This window comes from Panthera uncia, chromosome D1, assembly GCF_023721935.1.
Source record: "Panthera uncia isolate 11264 chromosome D1, Puncia_PCG_1.0, whole genome shotgun sequence".
NCBI classification, from domain to species: domain Eukaryota; kingdom Metazoa; phylum Chordata; class Mammalia; order Carnivora; family Felidae; genus Panthera; species Panthera uncia.
The window spans coordinates 47,228,339-47,251,823 of NC_064808.1; the positions used below are offsets into that span (position 1 = coordinate 47,228,339).

The 23,485-nt window shown below is 34.8% G+C and overlaps 1 protein-coding gene and 1 non-coding gene across 2 annotated transcripts in view; both read right to left on the bottom strand.

Moving 5' to 3' along the window:
• Positions 1–1,480: 1,480 nt before the first annotated feature.
• The window catches only part of IPO7 (importin 7), a 46,112-nt gene continuing 24,107 nt past the window's right edge, over positions 1,481–23,485 (bottom strand). Inside the window, exons 7-25 of the mRNA XM_049650319.1 lie at positions 23,101–23,195; positions 22,634–22,718; positions 20,081–20,215; positions 19,322–19,421; positions 17,784–17,860; positions 17,513–17,629; positions 15,193–15,282; positions 14,613–14,778; positions 14,299–14,459; positions 12,599–12,727; positions 10,862–10,928; positions 10,657–10,782; positions 10,137–10,234; positions 8,335–8,430; positions 7,454–7,674; positions 7,158–7,363; positions 5,795–6,001; positions 4,372–4,488; positions 1,481–3,502 (exon numbers count right to left, since the gene is read on the bottom strand). Of these exons, the coding sequence (XP_049506276.1) occupies positions 3,405–3,502; positions 4,372–4,488; positions 5,795–6,001; positions 7,158–7,363; positions 7,454–7,674; positions 8,335–8,430; positions 10,137–10,234; positions 10,657–10,782; positions 10,862–10,928; positions 12,599–12,727; positions 14,299–14,459; positions 14,613–14,778; positions 15,193–15,282; positions 17,513–17,629; positions 17,784–17,860; positions 19,322–19,421; positions 20,081–20,215; positions 22,634–22,718; positions 23,101–23,195 (2,391 nt within the window). The 3' untranslated portion in view covers positions 1,481–3,404. The remainder of the gene's footprint in view (positions 3,503–4,371; positions 4,489–5,794; positions 6,002–7,157; positions 7,364–7,453; positions 7,675–8,334; positions 8,431–10,136; positions 10,235–10,656; positions 10,783–10,861; positions 10,929–12,598; positions 12,728–14,298; positions 14,460–14,612; positions 14,779–15,192; positions 15,283–17,512; positions 17,630–17,783; positions 17,861–19,321; positions 19,422–20,080; positions 20,216–22,633; positions 22,719–23,100; positions 23,196–23,485) is intronic.
• Positions 14,861–15,044, bottom strand: LOC125917633 (small nucleolar RNA SNORA23). The gene has a single exon (XR_007456249.1). It is a non-coding gene; the product is annotated as a small nucleolar RNA SNORA23 (small nucleolar RNA).

Here is a 23,485-nt window from a genome sequence, read left to right on the forward strand (position 1 = left end):
TGCGTGCGCACATGCTCTCTCCCTCTCCCTCTGCCCTGCTTGCGTGCGCACATGCACTCCCTCTCAAAAAGAAAAAAAAAATCTTTTAAGACTCAGATAGGAAGCATTTAAATATAGGATTCAAATATTGAGTGTAACTGACAAATTTCAATCTATACACAAAAGCAAAATCTAGACGTATATATGATCACCTATGCTTTAAAAAAACCGAGAATGGGAGGATTACTTCACAAAGAAGTTACTTAAAAGATACTTTCCCCTTACATACTGATAAAATCCCGGATTTCTAGCTGGGTATCTAGTTTCCCTTTGTAAGAACCACATGCACCAAAGTGCAATTCCAAGAGTGGCCAACCTCATCAAGGGTAAAATCTAGATTTAGGCATGCTAATAAAGATTCACAGATAATCTTCACCAGAACTTAAAAGTATACAGAACAAAACTGACATTTTTATAATGGATAGGTTTTAATGTAATTTTAGGTCATTCATTTTACAAACATTTATGGAATGCCTACTATGCTTAAGGCATTGTGTTAGATCTTCCCAAAGATGTGGTTTAGTCCTATTAATACAGTTCTTAATGACCTTTTCTTCATGCTTGCTTCAGGGCCTACATCTGGGGCTGAATAAAGGCATATAGTCATAGGGTTGTGGTTTGGCCACCCCTGCTCTACACTCTGGTCTTTTCCAGAGGTGAGCACAGCAATCACTATCTTGATAAAGTGTGTAGCTTAGTAATCACCATTTATACCTGGAGAGAAACAGATTAACTTTTTTAAACAATGATAAATGAATACATTTTTAAAAAATAGATGGTTTAAGTTTACCCAAAAGTGAAGTTTCTATGCTTTCGTTAAAAGCCGTTAAACAAAACAAAAATTGAAACCTAAACCAAATCATAATTAACTTCTAGAAATTAAAAAGTTTAAGTTATAGGTTAGCGAAACTGTGGAAAAGGCTGTATGTTGAATAAATAGTATCTACATGCAACCAATTACAAGTCTGTAAATACTCGAAGTTATCCAAAGTTCTACAACCTTGTCCAGAAGCACTGACAAATACCAAGGTGCATAATCTGTAAAAAAAAAAAAAAAAAAAACCACCTATAATTTGATGTTAAATTTAAGGAAATACTGTGAATAACTGAGATATATATATTTGATACATTAGAAACTAACGCTGGAGTACTAGTTAATATTCACGTAATTTAATTTTAAGGTCTTTACTTTCAATTAAAATCTGTAAATGGAGATTAGATTGTATGACAGAGGAGACAATAAAAATTCTCAAAGACATAACAATACGTTTTCTTGGAATAAAAGCTCAGCAAATGAGAATTTTCATACTGTGCATGGGAATAACTAAAACCTTTATTAGATATGGTTTTCCAATAACAATGTGAAAATTGGAATTATCAATTCAAAGAGCATTGAAGTCTGAAATTTAAAAAAGTAGACTAGATATTAAGGGATAAAAGGTAAAGGAAGACGAAAATGTTTAATACTATTCAATATATCCCCTCTGTACACAATGTTGCATATATACAACTACTCCATTTTAATTTTATTGATTTTTATATAATAGTGAAATCCCCTTAAGCAACCTAGGGTATACAGATGGTGTCCAACTTGGGGGAAAAAAGTAGAAACACACTTGATTAACAGTTTTCACCCACACATTTTAGACAGACAATTTTTTTTCTTTTTTTGCCAAGATTTTCATAGTAAATTCATAAATATAGGAAATACTTTCACTCCTTCAGTGTTAAAATAGAAAACCACACAGTGCCAACAGTAGTGGCTTAATTATTGGCATACAAGAAAAGCACAACACCAATGGGTTTTCTTCATTACGCATTTTAAATATCAATATGTGCATTTGTTTCATTTTTACAATTATAAATTTCCTAGTCTGTTATAGACAACAGCATTTAATAGTTTTGAATCCATTGAGATGTTGCTTTCAATTTGAAATATTGTGTGTATACATGTATATAAAAAAATAACCCAATGTATGACTCATCTGACAGATGTTCAAGATCAATAAAGGCTTATTTTTGAACATGCAGTTAGGAGAGAGGGAAGCAAGCCAACCTCTCCATTGTCTTTGTTGCTGGCTTGTTTTTGCAGTGGTATCAATAGTGGTTTTTGGAGGGAACCGTGTGCCTTCAGCCTATCTATCTAAGATCAGATACCACAATCAACAAGAGGGGTAGGAGAGATAAGGAGAGGAGGATATGGGCAGGTATTAAATGTTAAATTTTAGAAGTGTGCATTTTGCACTGTTTCCAGATACAGGATAAAAACAGGCCAATAAGGAAAAAGTTTTATAATTAGGAAAAAACTGCCATCAAATCAAGACATAATAGCCGAATTAAGTTCTTTTAATAGATTGCATATATAGATGTTTAACCATACTCTTTTATCAACTCTTTAAGAGTAGAACTTTATATCCAATTTACATGCTTCAAATATCACCTTTCTTATTTGATACAGTAAGGTCTTGTATCCAAGTATCCACTTGTACACTGAGAGCTTTAAGAAAAAACAGGACACAGAGGGAGTTGCCATTTTTTAGCAGCAATGAAATATCACTAACCCCTTTTAACATACCGAATTCAAGTCACTATCAGAGGTGAGTGCACCACAAAGTCACCAGGTACAAAATTGCTAGTTCATTTTTAAATTAATAACTTGAAATTACCCCTGCCCCCCACCCCATTACATCCCTTCTTTTTATAAACAGCAAACATTTTGCTATTTTATACATAGGCTAGCAGGCTTGTTTCAATATGAAAGTGCTAATTCATTTACAGATTTGTTTTAATCAGTTATGTAGTGCTACAATAAATGTTCAATAATCTACATAGGAACAATCTTTGATGAATGAAAATGATGAAGATTGAATAAGGCTATCGATTACCTTATCTTATTTACATATAAAGAATAGATACCCAATGGTGAGGAAGAGACAGAAATCGGACAAATACTCATAGGTATAAAAATTACATCTACCTTTGAGCTTATACTGTAAATGAGACATTTTAAATAGTCCTGTAGCCCATGCCTATTTTTTCCTCAGAAAAAGAAAAGCTGCCTTCATGACATCCCCTCGTTTCAGATTTCCACAGTGTCACTTGAACTTTCAGTCAGAATCTTACTTTCTTCAAAAAATAAAGAAAATACAGCCCCCAAATTACCTCCCTCCCCCTCCCCCCTGCTGAAATCCCTCTGGTTTCTTTTTCAGTGCCAAGTTGCATGATCAGGTCCCACCTCCTGGGTTTTTTTGTCCATCTATTGATCAATTAGTTTAGAGTAGATAACATGAACCAGTTCTGGAACCGCTAATAGGAGGAACACAAGCTCTTCACTACAATCACACAGCAGGAAACAAAGTGATAATTCAATTCATCCCTGGTGCCGGGCCTCCAAAATTGAAAGAACTTGGCACAACTGGAGCACTGAATTTGTATCCTCCATGCTTCTCAATCATTTTGGATTCTAAAAAAACAAGTACGTGGAAGTTTAATAGAGTATTTGATCTTCTTACTACTTTGAAGAAGAGAAGAAATTGACAGACATTAACAAAAGCTTATTAACCCACTAGTATTAGCTAGGAAGTTCCAAAGTTGTCCTCTTCCCCCTTCTCTTACATAGAAATAAAAGAGGGGTACATTATATGGAGAAGATAAACTCTACTGTTGTATGCTATAGACATTAGCCAACTTTCACTTTCTGATGTTAAAAAAATTTTTTTAATAAACCTTTTTGAGTCAAATACTAAATCAGGATTTAGTCTTCAAAGGGAGTAACAGCCAATGAATCTAGTGTTGGCAAATCCAAATATAAAATACCTTAATAAGAAGCTATGCTTTCTCTATAAGGAGGATACTTCTTTTTATATTAAACTAGTTTGACTAATGGTATTAAAACCTACAGAAAATTGTTAGGCTATATATCATCTAAAATGTCCTTTTCTAAAATGCATACTGAAATGTTTAAAGATGCTAAGATGTGATGATGTCTGGGATTTCCTTTAATATATTTCTAAGAAAATGCATAGTTGTCATAACCTAAAAACTTGTTTACACTTTTAATAGAACTTTCTACTATCAAGCCATCACCGTAAGCTTAAGCAACTTTATCAAAGCTATTGTATACTGAAAGTAGTCTCCGATTACACTTAAAATCAGTGCACTATGGGTAAAAACAATTCATTTCTTTATTCCTTCACATTTCCTTCCTTCAGAATTCCTATCACCTGCAACAACTGTAGCTTTTATATAATTTTAAATCATTTAATATAAAGATTTTAAAGCTCTATCAAGTCATTAATTGCATTAAAGAGGGGTTGTGGTCAATTGACATACCATGGGCTGCTCTTCTTTGATCAGCCAGAGTTGCTATATCCTGTAACTGTTTTCTTTGCTCTTCATTAAGACCATGAGTCAAAGCCTGATACCACACAGGATTACGATTTTGTATAGCTATCAAAAAGAAAACAAGGGGAAAAAGGGATATTATGAGAGACCTGGTAGTTCCTTTCTATTCTGTTCCTTCTACTTCACCTCCAATACCGACATTCTGATCTACTTTATATTTTCCCAATAATAAGTGAAGTTACTTTATTTGTGATAGGGAGGAAAAATTCTGGTTTGGCTTATGCCTCAAAAAAATCTAATCATTCTCATAATTTATATCTCTAAGCAAATAAAGAATCAGAACTGAAACCAGGTCTTATATAATTAAGTAATAGAGTAGGGAAACTTTACAAGTACCTCAACCATTTAAAAGATTCAGAGTTAGGGGTGCCTGGGGGCTCAGTCAGCTGAGTGTCTGACTTCAGCTCAGGTCATGATCTCACAGTTTGTGGGTTTGAGCACTACATTGGGCTCTGTGCTATCAGCTCAGAGCTTGGAGCCTGCTTCAGATTCTGTGTCTACTTCTCTCTCTGCTCTTCCCCTACTCATGCTCTGTCTCTCTCAAAAATAAATGAACATTAAAAAATAATAATAATAAAATAAAAGATTCAGAGTTAAAAGCAACTTGAAAATGATCAACTTGAAAAGCTATTGTGTTTCTGTAACCTTGTATCAAAAATGCTTTGTCATGGGATTGGAAGAGTAATGCCTTGGTTATCAGAAAATTTATTCTACATCAAAGTTCTCATATAGAACTGACAGTCAACATAGTCGTTAACTGTGGAGAAAAGGGTGTTTCAAATATAGTGCCAATTTGAATTTCTTAAGCTGGATGGAACACTGATGTTATATTTTGTTGAAGTCCAAGTAAAAGATGGTAAAGCCACATACAATGTGCTACAGGAAAAAAGAAAAGGGATTCTAAGACCACTAATGTTAAAAATGGTCAAATTCTCCAAAGTTCATTATGGTTTTGGCCAGGAAAAAAAAGATACACAAATACACAAACACACAACAAACAGATGTAAGAGTGGATACCTCTGGAAAATGCTGAAAGGCTAGGAATCAGAAGTGGGAAAGAGGAACTGTCATTGTATAAACTTTGAACTACACCATTTTCTTATAATGTGCATGTTTCAGCATGACAATCTAAATAAAAGTAAAATAATAAAATGAGGCAATACTCTGAAACTCTATGGTAACAGGAGAAGTGACTTTGTATACTTTAGCTACCAATCCCTAAATCATATTCTAGTTTGGGTTTGATATACCTAAATCCCTTCTTTAAGTGACAGACACAAACAAGAACAGATGGATTCAGGAAAATGGATCATATAGACCTAGCTGAGTTACATATAACAAGTTGACTTACTTTGAAATATAGCTTTAAATATCTGATACTCATCAACAGGGTTATCTTCATCATCAATGATTGTGGAATAGCCTTCCAGAGCAGTCTCCTCAGCATCATCCTCTTCCCAGTCTTCATCATCTCCATCTTCCCCTGCTTGCTTAGCCAAAATCTCCAAATATTCTTGCCCATCTTCATCAATATCATCTTCATCACTCCCCAGTTCCTCTACCACAGAGTCATAAATAGGTGCGTTTGTTAACAGTATTCTGTTACTCAACAAAGTGACAGTGACCACAGTCAATAAATTACAAATCACAATTGAATAAATTCAAGTTTCAGGAAGTAGCGTTTAAATACTCAGCAACAGGGGCACTTGGTTAGGTGTCCAACTCTTGATTTTGGCTCATGATCTCATGGTTTGTGAGACCAAGCCCTGTGTCAGGCTCTGTGCTGACAGTGCAGAACCTGCTTGAGATTCTCTCTCTCTGCCCTTTCCCTGCTCACATGCACGCTCTCTCAAAATAATGAAACAAATTATATATATATGTATATATATAAAATCAGCAATAGAATAAAAAATTTCTTTTAAATTTTATTTATTTATTTTTAATGTTTATTTATTTTTGAGACAGAGCATGAATGGGAGAGGGACAGAGAGAGAGGGAGACACAGAATCCGAAGCAGGCTCCAGGCTCTGAGCTGTCAGCACAGAGCCCGACGTGGGGCTCAAACTCACGGACTGTGAGATCATGACCTGAGCCGAAGTCGGACGCTTAACCGACTGAGCCACCCAGGCGCCCCTAGAATAAAAAATTTCTCATAGAAATCCCAAGAAACCCAACCACAATTCTTAATACTAGAGGTCTGAAAAAGGATTACATAATATGAGATTCAGCACTTATTGTTCTCTGGAACTTATGGTATATACCAAACCAAATGCCAATAAAAAAATTACAGTTTATGTTATATCCATAGAGTAGCTTTTGGGAGTTTGTTTTTGTTTTTTAAACCATTACCCAACTTTCTATCAATTTATACTCTTATAGTCTAGTGTTCTACGGATGAAATGTATTAGCCAACATCTAATTGACTTAATTTTATAGCGTAGGTATACTTAGGTGTTAGCGCTAACAGACGATAGATGTTTGCCCACACTAAAAACCATAAATGCCTAGAACTGCTTTACATGTTGGAGATCTATCCAAAGTTCCTGCCTTCATACACCTTACTCTATTTGGAAGATAAGGCAGTCTTTCTATGAATGAATGAACATGAAAGCATTAGGCTATGATCCATATTTCTTTAGGAGACGGGCTAAAAAACAAGTCCAATGATATTTCGAAGTTGGTAAGTCTGGCTTCCTCCACCACAAATTCCTTACCGGTTTCATCATCATCTTCAGCTTCATCATCATCATCACTGTCATTTTCGTGTTCTGCATGGCAAGCATATGCTCTTTTTAATCCATTAAATAAAAGGATAAAAGCTGGCAAAATCTGTCCAGAAACCTGATTTAACACTTGTGGTATTTGTTCCATATCAATAAGAGCACACAGGCCCAGAACACACATCTTTCTGTCATGAAGCCTAAAAAATAAATAAAATATTTTCTTTTTTTTTAATAAGCAGAGTTTCTCACCAAGTTAAATAAACAAAGATCCAATGTATGTCACTTACCCCAAGAAACAATCAACATCATTAAGCCACTGTGTAATAAAATGATTTGTAACTGGTTCAACATTATTAGGGAAACGAAGATTTTCTAAGGTGTTCAGAAGGAGATGTGGATTATAATACAAAGCTGCAATGGCAACTTGCAGGCACATTGTCCGAAGTTCACTTGTCTTCACCTCTCTTGTCAGTCTCTCTAAAGCTGCTTCCACAAATAAGGGAATGCACTATAAAGAGCAAAATATTCCAAAACTGTTAATAGTAATCTAACCATCCTACCCATATTAACTTGTTGCCTCAACCAACTTCTTTTTATCCCCATTGGATGACCCAATAGTTTGTATTGTTGAGGGATTCACTGAGAAATCTAACTTTAGAGAAGACAAATCTTCACTGAGCCTCACCACAATAGCCAGGTGGATTCACAATATTCTTACTAATAACCTTATTGTAGTAATCACTCCACAATATATATGTATCAATTCATCATATTACACACCTTAAACTTATATGACACTATATTTGAATTATATCAATAGAGCTGGAAAAAAAACTCCTACTGAAACTGACCATGGAAATTTAACAACTAAATCTTTCTTACTGCGAAGTAATAATGTGGCAAACAATACTCCCACAGCATACTATATAAAAAAAAATCTCACTCTGCATGATAACAAGTAGCCATAAAACTTGTCATATTTTCAGACATACTAAACATATGATCATTATATATTAACTTTAAGCCAACAATTAAAAAAATGTTATCTATAGTGTCATAATAAATAACATACAAAATATACAAAAAATACCCCAAAAGAAAAAAACTGGAGGGAAAGATTCTCTCTCTGAAGCCTCAAATAGGAAACATTAATCATTGCCTCACTGACCTGGTCAATGCCACGCCCTTTGCACTGTAGAATGATGACCTCTAACAATTTTGCTGCATGACACTCTGCATCTTCTCCTGCAACTCCTGTAAGAACCTGATCAATACAGAATATAAAACTGCAATGAGTCATCATGAAACCTTTAAATCAAGGAATTTCTCTGTCCCCTGTCTAGTCTCTGGAGTTTTTCTTAAGATATTCTAATTCATATATATGATTGCAATATTTATTACACAGACTATAATCTAAAACAACAGTGAGGATTTGGGAATTACTGGTTGGTCTTATTTTAGCACTCTTACCTCCTGGTCTAATCAAATCACTTCCCCTATAGTGTCATTCTGGATTACTGCATGTTGAAAACTACTATCTTCTCATACAACCCTGGTAGCTAAAGCACCATACCTTTCTTAAGGATATCTGGCTCTTATGTAAAGTGAAAATAAAAAAAGAAAGAAAGAAATAATAAATTTTAAGAAGTTAACATTGCTAGGAAAGCCTCTCACAAAATAAAAAATAGTGTCATTGAAGTGAGAGAGAAGAAAAGGCAGCCTGTTGATGGCAAATGCTGTGCCCAGACAAGAAATTTTTGGACTTGTGCTAGTTAGCGTTAGAGGACTCGAAGTGTTAAGGATAACTTCTGGAAAAGGCAAATAAATGGTATGGATATCAATATTCCCAGAGTAGTAACATAAACTGTGTAACTGGCAATAAATAATAATATACCAGATAATGATTTTGTGATGAAATGTTCAAAAAGAAAAGGATCAACGAGACAAGCCCATCTAAAAAATGCCATAGAACAAAATCATTTTTTTAAATGCTTGGTATTAAACACCCTGCTGCCTCTCAACACTGATAGAACTGCAAATGCTACTCAATTATATTGACTGATACTGAAGGACCCCAATTCAAAGATTTTATTCCCTACCTTCTGTTTAAGAAAAACATTATATAAAACTAACTAACTAACTGGGGTGCCTGGGTGGCTCAGTCCATTAAATGTCCAACTTCTGATTTTGGCTCAGGCCGTGATCTCACCGTTTGTGGGTTCAAGCCCTGAATCGGGTTCTGTGCTTGGGATTCTCTCTCTCTCTCTCTCTCTCTGCTCCTCCCCAACTCATGCTCTCTCTCTCTCAAAAATTAATAAACATAAAAAAAAAGTTACATTCACCATACACTTACTTGTGATTTTCCAAGAAATGGCACAGTACTATTTGACTTTCATTTTAAATAAATCCTTGACTTTTGCTTTGGATTCTGTGTCTCCCTCTCTCTCTGCCCTTCCCCTGCCCACACTGTCTCTCTCTCTCTCTCTCACTCAAAAATAAACAAACATTATAAAAAAAAAATCCTTGGCTTTTACAATCTTGCTATTTACTAAATAACTTCCGTATAGTCTCCATAAACCTGTAACCTCCAAGAATTTTCTTTATAATAAACACTTCTAACTATTCCTGATCGTTTCAAGTATCTCTCAAATCAGTTGATTCTTTCCTTCTTTTGAATCAAAGCCTAGCAAAGAACTAGGCTAAGGTAAGTAAGTTCCAGGCACTCTAAAATTCAAAAAAATTTGTAACTCCAATTAAATGTCAGGGCAGACAGAAGACAAACACTTGTCAAAGCCATTACTGTGGCATCTAGAACCCAGTCTTTTTTAATTTATAGCTTTTAAAGCCCTTATTCTGTCAGACTCATATATTTGCCATAATGTATCATTTACCTTCATTCTTCACAATTTCATACTTTTTGTAGTACCAGCCTGATGAAATATATCCTTACATTTACTAAAAATGACCTACCTTTTTACACATACTATATATCATTTCAAGATACTTGGTATCCGACAGAAGTGTGTCTGTATCAACTGTTACGTAATTATGAAGCAGAGGCATCATATCTGTATTAATAAAAAGCATAAAAACATTAAAAATGAATTAAACCAAAAAATTAATAAAATTTAAATATCTTTACTAATATAAATGCTTTGTTTCTGAAAAAATCTCCTTAGAAAAAGAAAGCAAATATGAGACTGTCTGGTCCCTTATAGTTGGTCTGTATTATACAAAGATGATTATTATACAAAAAAGACTAATAGGGGGCAGGAAGGTGAGAATATGTGTTAACAAACCTAAAAGGATAACTAAATCAAATATAAAATGGGTATCAATGTTATTGTCCTTGAGCATTAACTGCTATTGATAACATCTAAACAATGGAGCACTTATAATATTCAAAAGCATATGTTTAAGTTATATACTAAAAATGAATCAAATTGGGGGAAATCCTCAGTATTTCTACTGAGTTACTGACTTGACTTACCTGTAAAGTAATCAAACCCATCTTGCTGAAAAACCTCAAACACCAAAGGTAGTAGCTGCCACATTTGTGGAGATACTTGTTGACAAGTCAAACTATGTGCTAAAGAGAAGATCTCCTCATAGAATTCTAAAAGAGAGTATGGAGTCATTAGGACAATGCTTGCTGATGTAAAAAAGCAGCAAATTTTAAACACAGAGGTATATACCTAAGACATGCTGTTGTAAAACAGTTCCAATGACCTGTAAGCAGATGCCCTCAAGCTGCTGGGTTATCTGAAAGAGGAGAAAACAAATTGTATGTAACTGTCCCACACCACTGAATAAATTATTAAATAACATAAATATAATTCACTGCTTATTCAAATATATAGTATTTTAAGAAATCATTTTAAATCTTTGCTTTGAAGTGACTCATAAAATTGTGGGTCAATAAGGAATTTAAATTTAATGAAATACCATTATGATGAAACAAACAAAAGCAATAATGTGTAGTTTACCTAAAAAGGAAAACATAATATCCTAGGACAATGTAAATAATTATGAAAATAAAGGAGCCACATCATTTTGCAAATAGATTACAGACCTTTTTGTGTTTATATATAGATTATCGCAGTCCAGACATCACTGTCAGTGGCTTACAGCAAAATTATTTGAAAGAAGGCATTATTTCTACCACTCCAATGCTTAAGTCACCTCTATTTATGTAATTACAGTAGATATAGTGAACCATGCCCCAAGCCATTTAAGAAAGACTGAAAATACAAATTGCTCTTTAATTGTCATTATGGTCCTCAATCAGATCCCAAATCCCTGGAAGGCATCAGAATGTTTAAAAAGTGGGGAGACGAGACAATAAAATTTACTAATTGGGTATAGAACCAGGACATCCATTTCAAATACATATACTTACAACATTTTCAACTCTTCAAATATATAGTGAAAACTGATTTGTTAACCATAAGGCAGCTACAGAATTCCTCATGGCTTCTACCTATTTCCAATTACAATATAGAATATAAATAGCTTACAAAAAATTTCATATTGCAAAAGGCAATTCACAGATAACCTGAAAACATGATTTATGCATATAAATATCTGCACTGGAATTCTAAACACTAAATTCAGGACACTGGTTATTTCTAAGGGAAAGAAGTAGGGAAATAAGATTGGGAAGTGGTACCCCAAGGGCCTCAATTACATCTATCTGAAACTGCTTTTCTTATTAGAAATAAGGTTTAAAGGATATCCTACGAAATTTTAAAATCTAATATACTTAGGTGGTGGTTAAAGGGTATTATTGGTTTTGTTTTTCTCTTTCTTTATCCTTTATGTTTTAAATTATTTCATTTTTATTTTTTTTTTAATGGTTATTTAATTTGAGGGGCATGCCTGGGTGGCTCAGACAGTTAAATATTCGACTCTTGATTTTGGTTCAGGTCATGATCTCACAGTTCATGGGTTTGATGCCCACATTGGGCTCTGCACTGACAGTGCGGAGCCTTTTTGGGATCTTCTCTCTACCTCCCCCACTTGCTCTCTCAAAAATAAATAAATAAACTTTAAAAATATATGAAGTTTATTTGAGAGAGTATGCATGTGAGCTGGGCAGGGACAAAGAGTCAAGAGTCAGGAGCTGGGACGCTTAACTGACTGAGCCACTCAGGTGCCCCAAATTATTTCATTAGAAAAAAATTCATGATTACAATTCTCTTTCTAAAAGACAACTATAAAAGAAGAAAACTAGAAAGATGATGGTAATGGTAGCACAACAATGTGTGCTTAAAACCACTGAACTATATACTTAAAAATGGCTAAGATGGTAAATTTTATGTTATGTGTAGTATATCATAATTAAGAAACAAAAGCAGTAGTACAGTTGAAGAATGGCTCTAAATTCCCTAAAACCTGAATCAAAACCTTGTAACACTGGATCATTTTCTTACCTCTTTATGATCTTCAACTACACTAAGAAGTGTGTCAATGGTATTCAGGATTCCCATTGCAGTAACTGCTTTGTCATCACTTCCTTCTTCATCTGGCCCAGTCTGAATTACCTGATTAAATGTCATTGCCTAGGTTCAAAAGAAAATAACTTAGGCTTACCATTAAAGCAGTATAAACACATTTTGGTCTAAAACTTCATTTTTAAAATGTTCTCACTGGGACAGAAAAACCAATCAATATCACCAAACTGGTTAATAATAATTAAGAGCCTGGCTCTACAATCAAACAATATGGCTCTGCGATTTAGTAGGTGACCTTAAAGTTACTTGACCCGTTAGTCCTAACATCTCATTTGAGAAATTTATGATAGAGAACTGTGAGGATTAAAAGAGGCAAGGCATAGAAAGTGCTTAATATTATGAGTATTTTTATTAATTTTACTGGCTAACATTCAACAATGCCCAGATATAGGTATATTAATCAAAGTTTTTTGTTATAAAATTCAATCATTTTCAAAGAAACTTCTGAGAAGTAAAGGGTGGAGTCATAGCTAATAATGCACAGGGTGCCTAGGGGACACAGTCTGTTGAATGTCTGACTTTTCTTTTTATTAATGTTTATTTACTTTTGAAAGAGAGAGAGAGAGAGAGAGAGCACGCGCGCACCATGCACATGTGCATGGGAGGGGCAGAGAGAGAGGGAGACAGAATCCCAAGCAGGCTCCATGTTGTCAGCACAGAGCCTGACCCAGGGCTTGAACCCACGAACCATGAGATTATGACCTGAGCTGAAATCAAGAGTTGGACACCTAATCAACTGAGCCACCCAGGCACCCCGAGTGTCTGACTCTTGATTTCTTTTCGGCTGTGTCATGAGTCCAGGGTAGTGGGATTGAGTCCACGCTCAACGTGTAGCCTGCTTGGCATTGTCTCTCTCCCTCTGCCCCTCGCCCCCACTCACACTCTCAATCTCCAAAATATTTTTAAAAGGGGGGAGGGGTGTGCCTGGGTAGTTCAGTTAGTTGAGTGTCCAACTCTTGGTTTTGGCACAGGTCATCTCACAGCTCTGTGGGTTCAAGCTCCATGGTATTCAAGTACTGCACTGCCAGTGCAGAGCCTGCTGGAGATTCTCTCTCTCCCTCTCTCTAACTCATGCTATCTCTCTCTCAAAATACATGCACTTGAAAAAGAAAAAAAAAAAAAAAAAAAAAACCCCCCCCGGCCGCCCCCCACCCCAGTGTGTTTTGGAGGTGTACACTTGAAGGGTGAATCCCAGATCCACCGTTCTAGCTTTGGCAAGTTACTTAACCTTTTCATAGTTCACACTTTCTCTCAGTTAGGAATATTCCTGGGGCGCCTGGGTGGATCAGTTGGTTAAGAACAGATTCTTGATCTCAGCTCAGGTCATGATCTCATGGTTCATGGGTTCTAGCCCCACGTCGGGTTCTGCACTGACACCGCAGAGCCTGCTTGGGATTCTCTCTCCTTCTCTCTCTGTCCCTACCCTGCTTGCAGTCTCTTTCTCTCTCACAAAAAACTTAAAAAAAAAAAAAAAAAAGGAATATTCTTCACATAGGACTGTGAAAGTACTAAATGAGCCTAAATATACGTCAGAGGCTTAGAACACTACCTGATACACAGTACACTCTGAAAATATTTGTTGTAAGTAATGAATAAGTGATTGGTTCAAAAAAACATACCAAATGCTGTGTCATTTCTACTGCAATAGGAGTAACTTCTTCACTATACTCGCAGATCATTTTCTGAATTACGTTGGTAAGATCATCATTTTCTGTTTCTCTTATAATATGAAGAAGAGCCTGCATTACAGGTCTGATGAATGGCGTGATGTATTCTTTAGCTGTGAGAAAAAAAAATTGGAAACAAAACTCCTTAAAACCTTATATATATCAAAGAATAAACATAGGCACCTTCACAAGGTATCAAGTTCCTAAGATGCCTTGTACAATTATGTATAAAAACACTATATTATTTTTGAGATAAAATCCTTTACCCTTTTCTTGATTGCTGATCAACACTTGAAGTGCAATGGCAGCTTCCACTTTCACAGGCATTTCCCTATCATCTATCAGACATCTTCGAGTCAGCTCTAAGGCCGTTTGCAGATTCTGGTCACTTTTGAACTTCACTTCACAAAAGTAGTGAAGGACCCAGCAAGCCTTTTTAAAAAAAATGCAATGAGTTACTATAGATATACTATATTAAATTGCCACAAGCTACAGTACCTCTATTCCCAAAGTTTTGTGTGTGGGAATCTGGAGGCTGGCCAGTGGTAGAGATGTCCAAAGAGACAACACTAGACCAGTACTATGATCCCAACTTACTCTTTGGCTGCATGATGTTTGTGTGGATAGCAAGATCTGAATGCAAAACACAGGCAGACACTGCTATCAGACACAGATGAAAACTATGCACACATTATATCAGCCATTTAAATACTTACATGAAACAGGAGTCTAACATGAAATATGGCTTTTAAGGTGAGCATTAAAAAGTTTCCACATAAAAGTCCACATAAGCAGTTATTCATTACAAGACAAAAATGTATAAATTAATACAGCTTTAACACATACCCTCGCTCTCATATAGCCTAGTTCACTGCTGAAGAGAGGGAATACGTGATTCTGCAACATGTATTCCATCTGATCTTTGTAGATCTTTTTCTGTCAATATAAACAACAATTATTTTTGAAAGAATTCCAAATGTAATCATCTTAAATACCAAATAAATACACTAATGTTAAAAATCACTACTGATGTCAAACCATACATTTATTCTGATTCTTTGTACCTCAGTATCAATATCTAATTTTCTCATTCTCAAACGTAACCATCAAAAAACACAGAATACCTTTTCTTTCATCCTTTTACCTCATTTGCTTAGAAAACAATTACACCAAATCTTAACAGTAATTATGTTTGAAGGATGGAAGTGTGGTTAATTTTATTCCTTACCTTATAATAACTATCACAATGAAAAAAACCTCTCTGGAAAAGTTCTAAAGGAATATAACATACACTGAGAAAAGACCTTGCTTTCAAGGTAATCTGGATATCTAAAAAGGCTCTCATTAGTCTCAAAGTAGGGTCTTTTCTAAGTGGTAACAAGCTTTTAAGAGTTCCTGGAATTGCATATTACATCACATTAAAAACTAATAAACACTTCAAGAACTGAAGACTAAGACATGGGAACTAAATGCAATGTGGGATCCTGGACTGGTCATGGACCAGAAAAAAGGACATTAGAGGGAATTCTTGCAAAACATGAAAGGGGTCTGTAAGATTAGTGAATAGTATCCCAGCAACATTAATTTCCTGGTTGTGAGAATTGTGGATGGCTATCTAAGATGGTAGGTAACATTAGGGGAAGAATAATGAGAACTATTTTTGCAATTTTTCTGTGAGTCTAAAATTACCTAAAAATAAAAAGACAGAAAAATCTGAACTTGCCAAGATCACTCACTCAAGATTCCCAGCCTTCCATACAACAAATAACCATTGTCTTTAATTTATAAACTAACAGAAGGATGGATAGATATAGAAAAGCTGAAAAATACACAAAATATACCTACAAATGGTGACATGGAACAAGGTTCCTGGGAGTTGGATGATTCTGTGACTAAATATTTACTTGAAATTTGTTATCATTTATTAGCTTTTAAGCAAAAACAAATTTCAAATTTATGAAGCCAGACACAATGTGCACAATTAAGCTGAGGTTCTTAAACATAGATCTAACCCAGGGTCATTATTTACTAGAAAATTTATGTCACAAAAAGCATGATGTTCCTAAGTTGCAAATGGATACATTCATGTTTATAAATTTCCTTAAAAGATAAGTTTTTCAAAGAGAAAACCCCACTATTTTACAATTACCTTGCAATATGAAAATAACTCCTACAAAAAGAAGTATCTTCAGCATAAGCAGCAAAAGAAAATATTAACTGGACATAATTTCAAAATCATATTAAAACTTGTACTTCAAAGGGCATCAAGTAAAATGATAACCCACAAAATGGCAGAAATACCTGCAAATCATTATAAAAACCATCTAGTATTTAGAATATACAAAGAACTCTTAATAATTCAACAATGAAAAGACAATCCAGTTAAAAGTAGGTTAAGAATTTGAAAATATCTCCAAAGAAGATAAACAATAGCCAATAAGTACATCAAAAATGATTCTCAATGTTGTTAGTCATCAGGGAAATGGAAATCAAAACCACAATGAAATATCATTTGACACCAACTAGGATGGCTATAATAAAAAGGATTGCTAAGAATCAGTGAGGACATAGAAACTGGAACCCTCATACATGGCTGATAAAAATATAAAATGATACACCACTTCAGAAAACAGTCTGGCACTTTCTCAAAACATGACAGCAATTTGAATCCTAGGTATGTATTACCCAAGAGAAGTAAAAATATTACATGCACACAAAAACGTGTATATAAATGATCACAGCTTCAAATGGAAACAATACAAATGTCCATCCATCGATGAATGGATAAATACAATGTGGTATATCAATACAATAGAACATTATTTGGCAACAAAAAGGAATGAAGTACTGACACGGGCCACAATATGAACTTTGAAAATATTGTGCTAACTGAAAAAGCCCTACTCCTAATGGAGCACATTCCCTTTACATGAAATGTCCAAAATAGGTAAACCTGTACAGAAGACAAAAAGTAGATTAGGGGTAGCCTAGGGCTGAAAGCTCTGGAAAAAAATGGAATGTGACTGCTAACACTTTTGGGGATGATGGTTATACAACTCTGTGAATAAAACCCACTGAATTATACACTCTAATGGGTGAGCATTATGGTATGTGAATTGTATCTCAATAAAACTGTTAATAAATCACTTGCACACAAAAGAAATACCTTGAGAAGTATTTCAGCTAAAGATCCAATCATATGCAGGGCTCCATCTTTTTTTCGAGGATCAGCATTCGGTTCTGTAAGAATCTGATAGCAAAATCCCATTGTCTTTTGCAGTACCTAGATTAAAAAAGAAAAGTAATACTTAAGTGATTTCCAAACAATCCTTAACAAAAACAAAAAGACAAAATGACTTACATGGCTAACATTAAAAGCTGAGCACACACCTGAACAAATTTTAAATATTAAAGCAAAAGTTACCTAAACAACCTACCTCTTTCCTCTTGCTACAAGCTGTGAACAAAAGTGTTTGGGCAGCGGTAGTAGGAGAAATGAAGTCTTCAAACACATCTAAAGAATAAATTTAAAATTAATATGAAACCCAGTAATTTCAATTTCTTCAACAAACATTTTCACAAAATTTACAAATGATGCTCTGTAAAAAAGACCTTAAAAGTTGTCAGATGGGTATTCTGATAAGTTTATTCTAAATGCCTACTTTTAAGTCCCTTGAAGTTTGCTACAACAGTACCTTTGCAGAAATAAGCACTGCCTTTCAAATCGCTCTCATTTTGTATCTCCTTTATCTCCAAGATGAGGGTGGCGAACTATGGCCCTGGACCAAATCCAGGCCATCAACTGTCTTTCTACTGCCCATAAGATAAGAATTGTTTTTCATATTCTTAAATGGTTGAAAATCAATAAAAATAAGATTTTGTGATATAAGTAAATAAAAAAGTTGTCTAAATCTACATGCAAGGTATGAAAATGAACCCAGATTCCTACATAATTTTGCAACAGCTTAATTTCATGTCTTTTCTGTACAAATTAAAATGTTAATCCATCAATTTCTCCTAGTGATTATTTTCTTTAATACAAAACACTACAAATGTGAGAATTTCCACAATATGGTCACAAAAGAATAATCTGCAAATACAAAAGATTTTGGTAGGAAGAACTAATACTCAACATGAGCCAAATTACAATTCCTTAGTTCCATGCAGAGACTCCATGTGATATAGCTTCCAATATGCATCTTCTCAATTCCCACACATATGATGACTGACATGAGATCCAAAAGTATAGTTTAGACACTTAGTATTAAGGTGTAATCTTGAATTTGCAACAATTCTGGCATATGCCAGAAACACATCCACAAACTGTAACTCAGTAACACTACTATATTTGTGTCTGTTAAAAACGCAGATCATAGGGGTGCCTGGGTGGCTCAAGTGGTTAGTTGTCTGACTTTGCTTCAGGTCATGATCTCAGTTCTCAGTTTGTGAATTTGAGCCCGGCGTCGGGCTCTGTGCTTACAGCGCAGAGCCTGGAGCCTGCTTTGGATTCTGTCTCCCTCTCTCTCTGTCCCTTCCCTGCTCATGCTGTCTCTTTCCTCTCTCTCAAAAATAAACAAACATGAAAAAAAAGGGGGGGGGGGGCGCTTGGGTGGCTCAGTCAGTTGGGTGGCCAACTTCGGCTCAGGTCATGATCTCATGGTTCATGGGTTCAAGCCCTGCGTCGGGCTCTGTGCTGACAGCTCGGAGCCTGGAGCCTGTTTCAGAATCTGTGACTTCCCCTCTCTCTCTGTCCCCTTCCCAGCTCACGCTCTGTCTCTCATAAAATAAATAAAGGTTAAAATAAATAAATAAATAAATAAAGACAATCATGCCATAACTAATGAATAGACCCCAAAAAGTGGGGGTCTATAAAGATTTTTCAGTACCATACCAAAGATGAGGCCTTAAAACTCCCCTAGGTTTATTATACAAACTTAGTTACTGACATTTTATTTCTAAGAAAGTGAAAATTTACCAAACTTCATGCGTATATATTCATAAGGATCTTCTTGCCAAAGTTCCTCATCAGCATCTGTATAGCACATCAAGGGAAAAATAACATCTTGGATAATGCCCTGCGATTTAAAAGTTAAGAAAAGTAACCTTAAGTCAGTCTTCAAATTTAAACCTGGAATTTTAAGTGCTAAAGCAAAACCAACCCTATAATATGTATTTTAAGCTTAATATCAAACTTTAGTAATGATTCTCAGATCAACTATTACCCTTTGTGAAACAAGTAATTATAAAATAAGACTTATGTGTATATAGGTAGCAATTAATATTCTGAGAAAAATACAATATGAAATTTTAGTCCATCAAATCCTATCGTTGTAATAAAGCAAATACATTACTCATAGAAATAGTATATAAGCTAATTATCCCCAAAACTAATCTGGTGAAGCAGTCCTTTGCTTACTCCAAATTATATAATTAAAATGTTATAATCTTAAGCCAACCAAAAGAATTTAAAGGCAAGTTAAAAAAAAAAAAAAAAGAATTTAAGGGCAAGCTTTAAAATAATAGTTTTAAATTAAAATTTAAAAAAATTCTGAATATTAAAAAAGTACCTTTTAAAAGTTTATGTCAAGGTATGGTCTCATTCCTACTATACTCTCAAAACAATTAAAAGAACTAGACTAACATAAGTCAACAAAATATGCATTTTTCAACATTTATGATAATTGTTATTTCCATTATATTTTCCAGAAAAACATTTCAGATAGAAAATTATTACTTGTATATGAGGCTTCAGATTCTTCCAGGTGAGGGCATGTGAAACTCCTTGATTAATATAATTTAATGTCTGCTGTAAAACTCGAGGAGCCATATATTGCTTCTCCTTGTACTGATATAATACCTTTAATAAAACCTTTGAAAAAAATTTTTGAGCAAAAACCAAAAGTTAAATAGAAATTTTAACCACTTCTAAGCCAGCCAAAACACCTGACACACATATCTTAATACCCAAATCATCATTATAAAATAACCATATTTTAAAAAGAATTTTTAAAATTATATATTAGAGAACCATATTTAATCCCAAGGTATTCCTATAAACAAACTGAAATAGTACTATTTCAAAGGGCTAGTTTCTAATTAAGTATAGTAAGAGAAAATCATAGGTTAATTACTGAACATATCACAATCTTTTGTGACAGCCCAATATTATTAGTTACCTCCCTGAAAAACCTTGCCCAAACCATGTCTGCCATGAGTTCTAATTCTAATTGATATTGTCAAGATTTGGCCCACAGACCTCTCACAGGTCTATGAGGTCAAAACTATTTTCATAACAATGCTAAGACTTTATTTGCCCTTTTTACTGTGTGACATCTACATCGATGGTACAAAAGCAATGGTGGCAAAACTTCTGGTGCCTAACATGAATAAAGCAGTGGCAGGCACCAAAGTGTACAAGCAGCTGTCATACTCTTTATGGCCATATTAAACGCAGAACAACCTCTCCTTAAGAACACTCTTAATGAATCAGAAATATAAATATTATTAAATGAGGAGTATATGTGTAGCACTTTTGCTACATACCAAAGTACAGGGGTTGGAAGAAAACATGAAATAAGTAATAGCTTTTCCCATCAAACACCACCATATACTTGAAAGAAAACCTGACAAATTGTGGTTATTTAGACTTGTGTATCTTTCCTCAAAAATGAACAAAAAGTGCCTTTTCCCTTCAAGGAAAATAACCAAAAATACATTCCTGGTGCTAAAATCTAAGCTTTCAAACAAAAATTAGAATTCTCAAAATCTTACACCTAAACACTTAGATCTACTTAGTCAGCTTTCCAATATTTAAAGATATTTCTAATAACATCAGTGGTGACATTAGTTAATGTGATTTTTTATTTTTCTTTAATGTTTATTTATTTATTTTGAGAGAAACCGTGTCAGTGGGGGAGGGGCAGAATGAGGGGGAGAGAGAGCCCAAGCAGGCTCTGAGCTGTCAGTGCAGAGCCGGACAAGGGGCTCAATCTCAGGAACCGTGAGATCGTGACCTGAGCGAAAATCAAGAGTCAGACGCGTAAGCAAGTGGGCCATCCAGGAGTCCCTGTAATTGCTTTTTAATATGAATAATGCAATGTATTAACATTTGGAAAATATTCATTAACTCAATTTTCCAAATGACCGTATGTTACAAAATCATGTATGGATAAAAGATCCATTTAGAGTGCAATATAGGGGTGGGAGAGAGAGGAGGGTGGGTGATGGGTATTGAAGAGGGCATCTTTTGGGATGAGCACTGGGTGTTGTATGGAAACCAATTTGACAATTTCATATATTAAAAAATAAAGTGCAATATAGATCAACAGGTGTTAATGTAACAGAATATAAAATATTTGTTCTTACAAACTCTATACTGCAATTAACCTTTAAGAAACTACCACTTGGGACACCTGGCTGGCTCAGTCTATAGAACATGTAATTCTTGATCTTGGACTCGTGAGTTCAAGCCCCAGGTTGGGTGTAGAGTTTACTTAGAAAGAGAGAGAGATAGAGAGAGAGAGAGAGAGAGAAAGAGAGAAACTACCACTATCAAATTTTGATGTGGTTATCAAAGAATTTCCACAACTATGTGAAAGTCTATTAAAACATTCTTTCCAGGGTGCCTGGGTGGCTCAGTTGGTTAAACGTCTGACTCTGACTTCAGCTCAGGTCGTGATCTCACGGTTTTTAAGTTCAAGCCCTGCACTGACAGTGCTGAGCCTGTTTAGGATTCATTCTCTCTCTCTCTCCCCTGCTCATACTCTCAAAAATAAATACATAAACTTTAAAAAAAAAAAAAAAAAAGCCTTTCCTTTTCCAACTTATCTCTGAGTCCGTGCACAGTTATTTATGTCCACCAAAACAAAAGACTGATTACATAGGTAGATGAGTATATAGCTGTCTTTTCTTAAGCCAGACATTAAAAATATTAGTAAAAATGTTTAACAATGCCATTTCTTTTTGCTAAAAAATTTTTTTTTGGGGAAAAATTTTTTAAAAAAAAAAAACACGTATTGTGTGTTAATATATAAGAAGTTTATTATTTTTAAATGAATTAACTCTTAAATTTTAATTTCTAATATGATAAATACCACTAGGTATAACTCACATAAATAGACGTTTGTTGAGGTTCTCAAAAAGTTAAAGAGAATAATAAACACCTAAGACCAAAAATGACAACTGCTACAGAGTTCATGCAGCTTTGGATACCAATGAACTATGAAAAGCAAGACAGAAATTAACCTAATAATGCCATGTTTCAACTTAGAAAAATTCTTAGACTTACCTGCTGGACACCAACTGCAAATGCCTTCAGAAATACTTCAGCAAATTCATTATACTCCTTGGAAACATTGCCAGGGCTTCCATATCTAAAAAAACATTATTAAAACACCCACTGTTTCTTTCTTTTTTTTTTTTTGAATGTTTGAGAGGGAGGGAGAGAGAGCATGTGCGCATGCAGGGGTAGGCGGAAAAAGGAAGAGAGAATCCCAAGCAGGTTCCCTGCTGTCAGCATGGAGCCCAAAGCAGGGCTTGATCCCACCAACTGTGAGCGGTGAGATAGAGATCACATCAACTGTGAGCAGGGCTTGATCCCGCCAACTGAGCTGAAATCAAGAATCAGATGCTAAACTGACTGAGCCACCCAGGTGCCCCCACACTGTTTCTCTATATTGCTTTATATATCAACACTTATAAAACCAAGTGCTTGAAAAAATAAACTTAAATCATCATATACTGAGAGAAACTTACCTTTCAAAAAGCCTTGCTAAGATATGTAAAGCCCACTTCTTACATTTCCACCATGGTAACTCAGGTCTATCATCTTCTTCAACTTGAAGTGTTTCCTTTAAAGAGATATTTATTTAAAAATAAATAAATAACGAGATAGTTTTTTTTTTTAAATGAGTCTTTTTTTTTTTTCTGGTTTATTTATTTATTTTGAGAGAATGAGAGAGCGGCAGAGAGAGAAATGGAGAAAGGGAGACTCGCAAGCAGGTTGCATGATGTCAGAACGGGCCTGGGGTGGGGCTCTAACTCACAAACCATAATTTCAAAGAATTCAAATTTCAGTTCATGACTTGAACTGAAATCAAGAGTCGGACACTTAACTGACTGAGCCACCCATGTGCCCCTC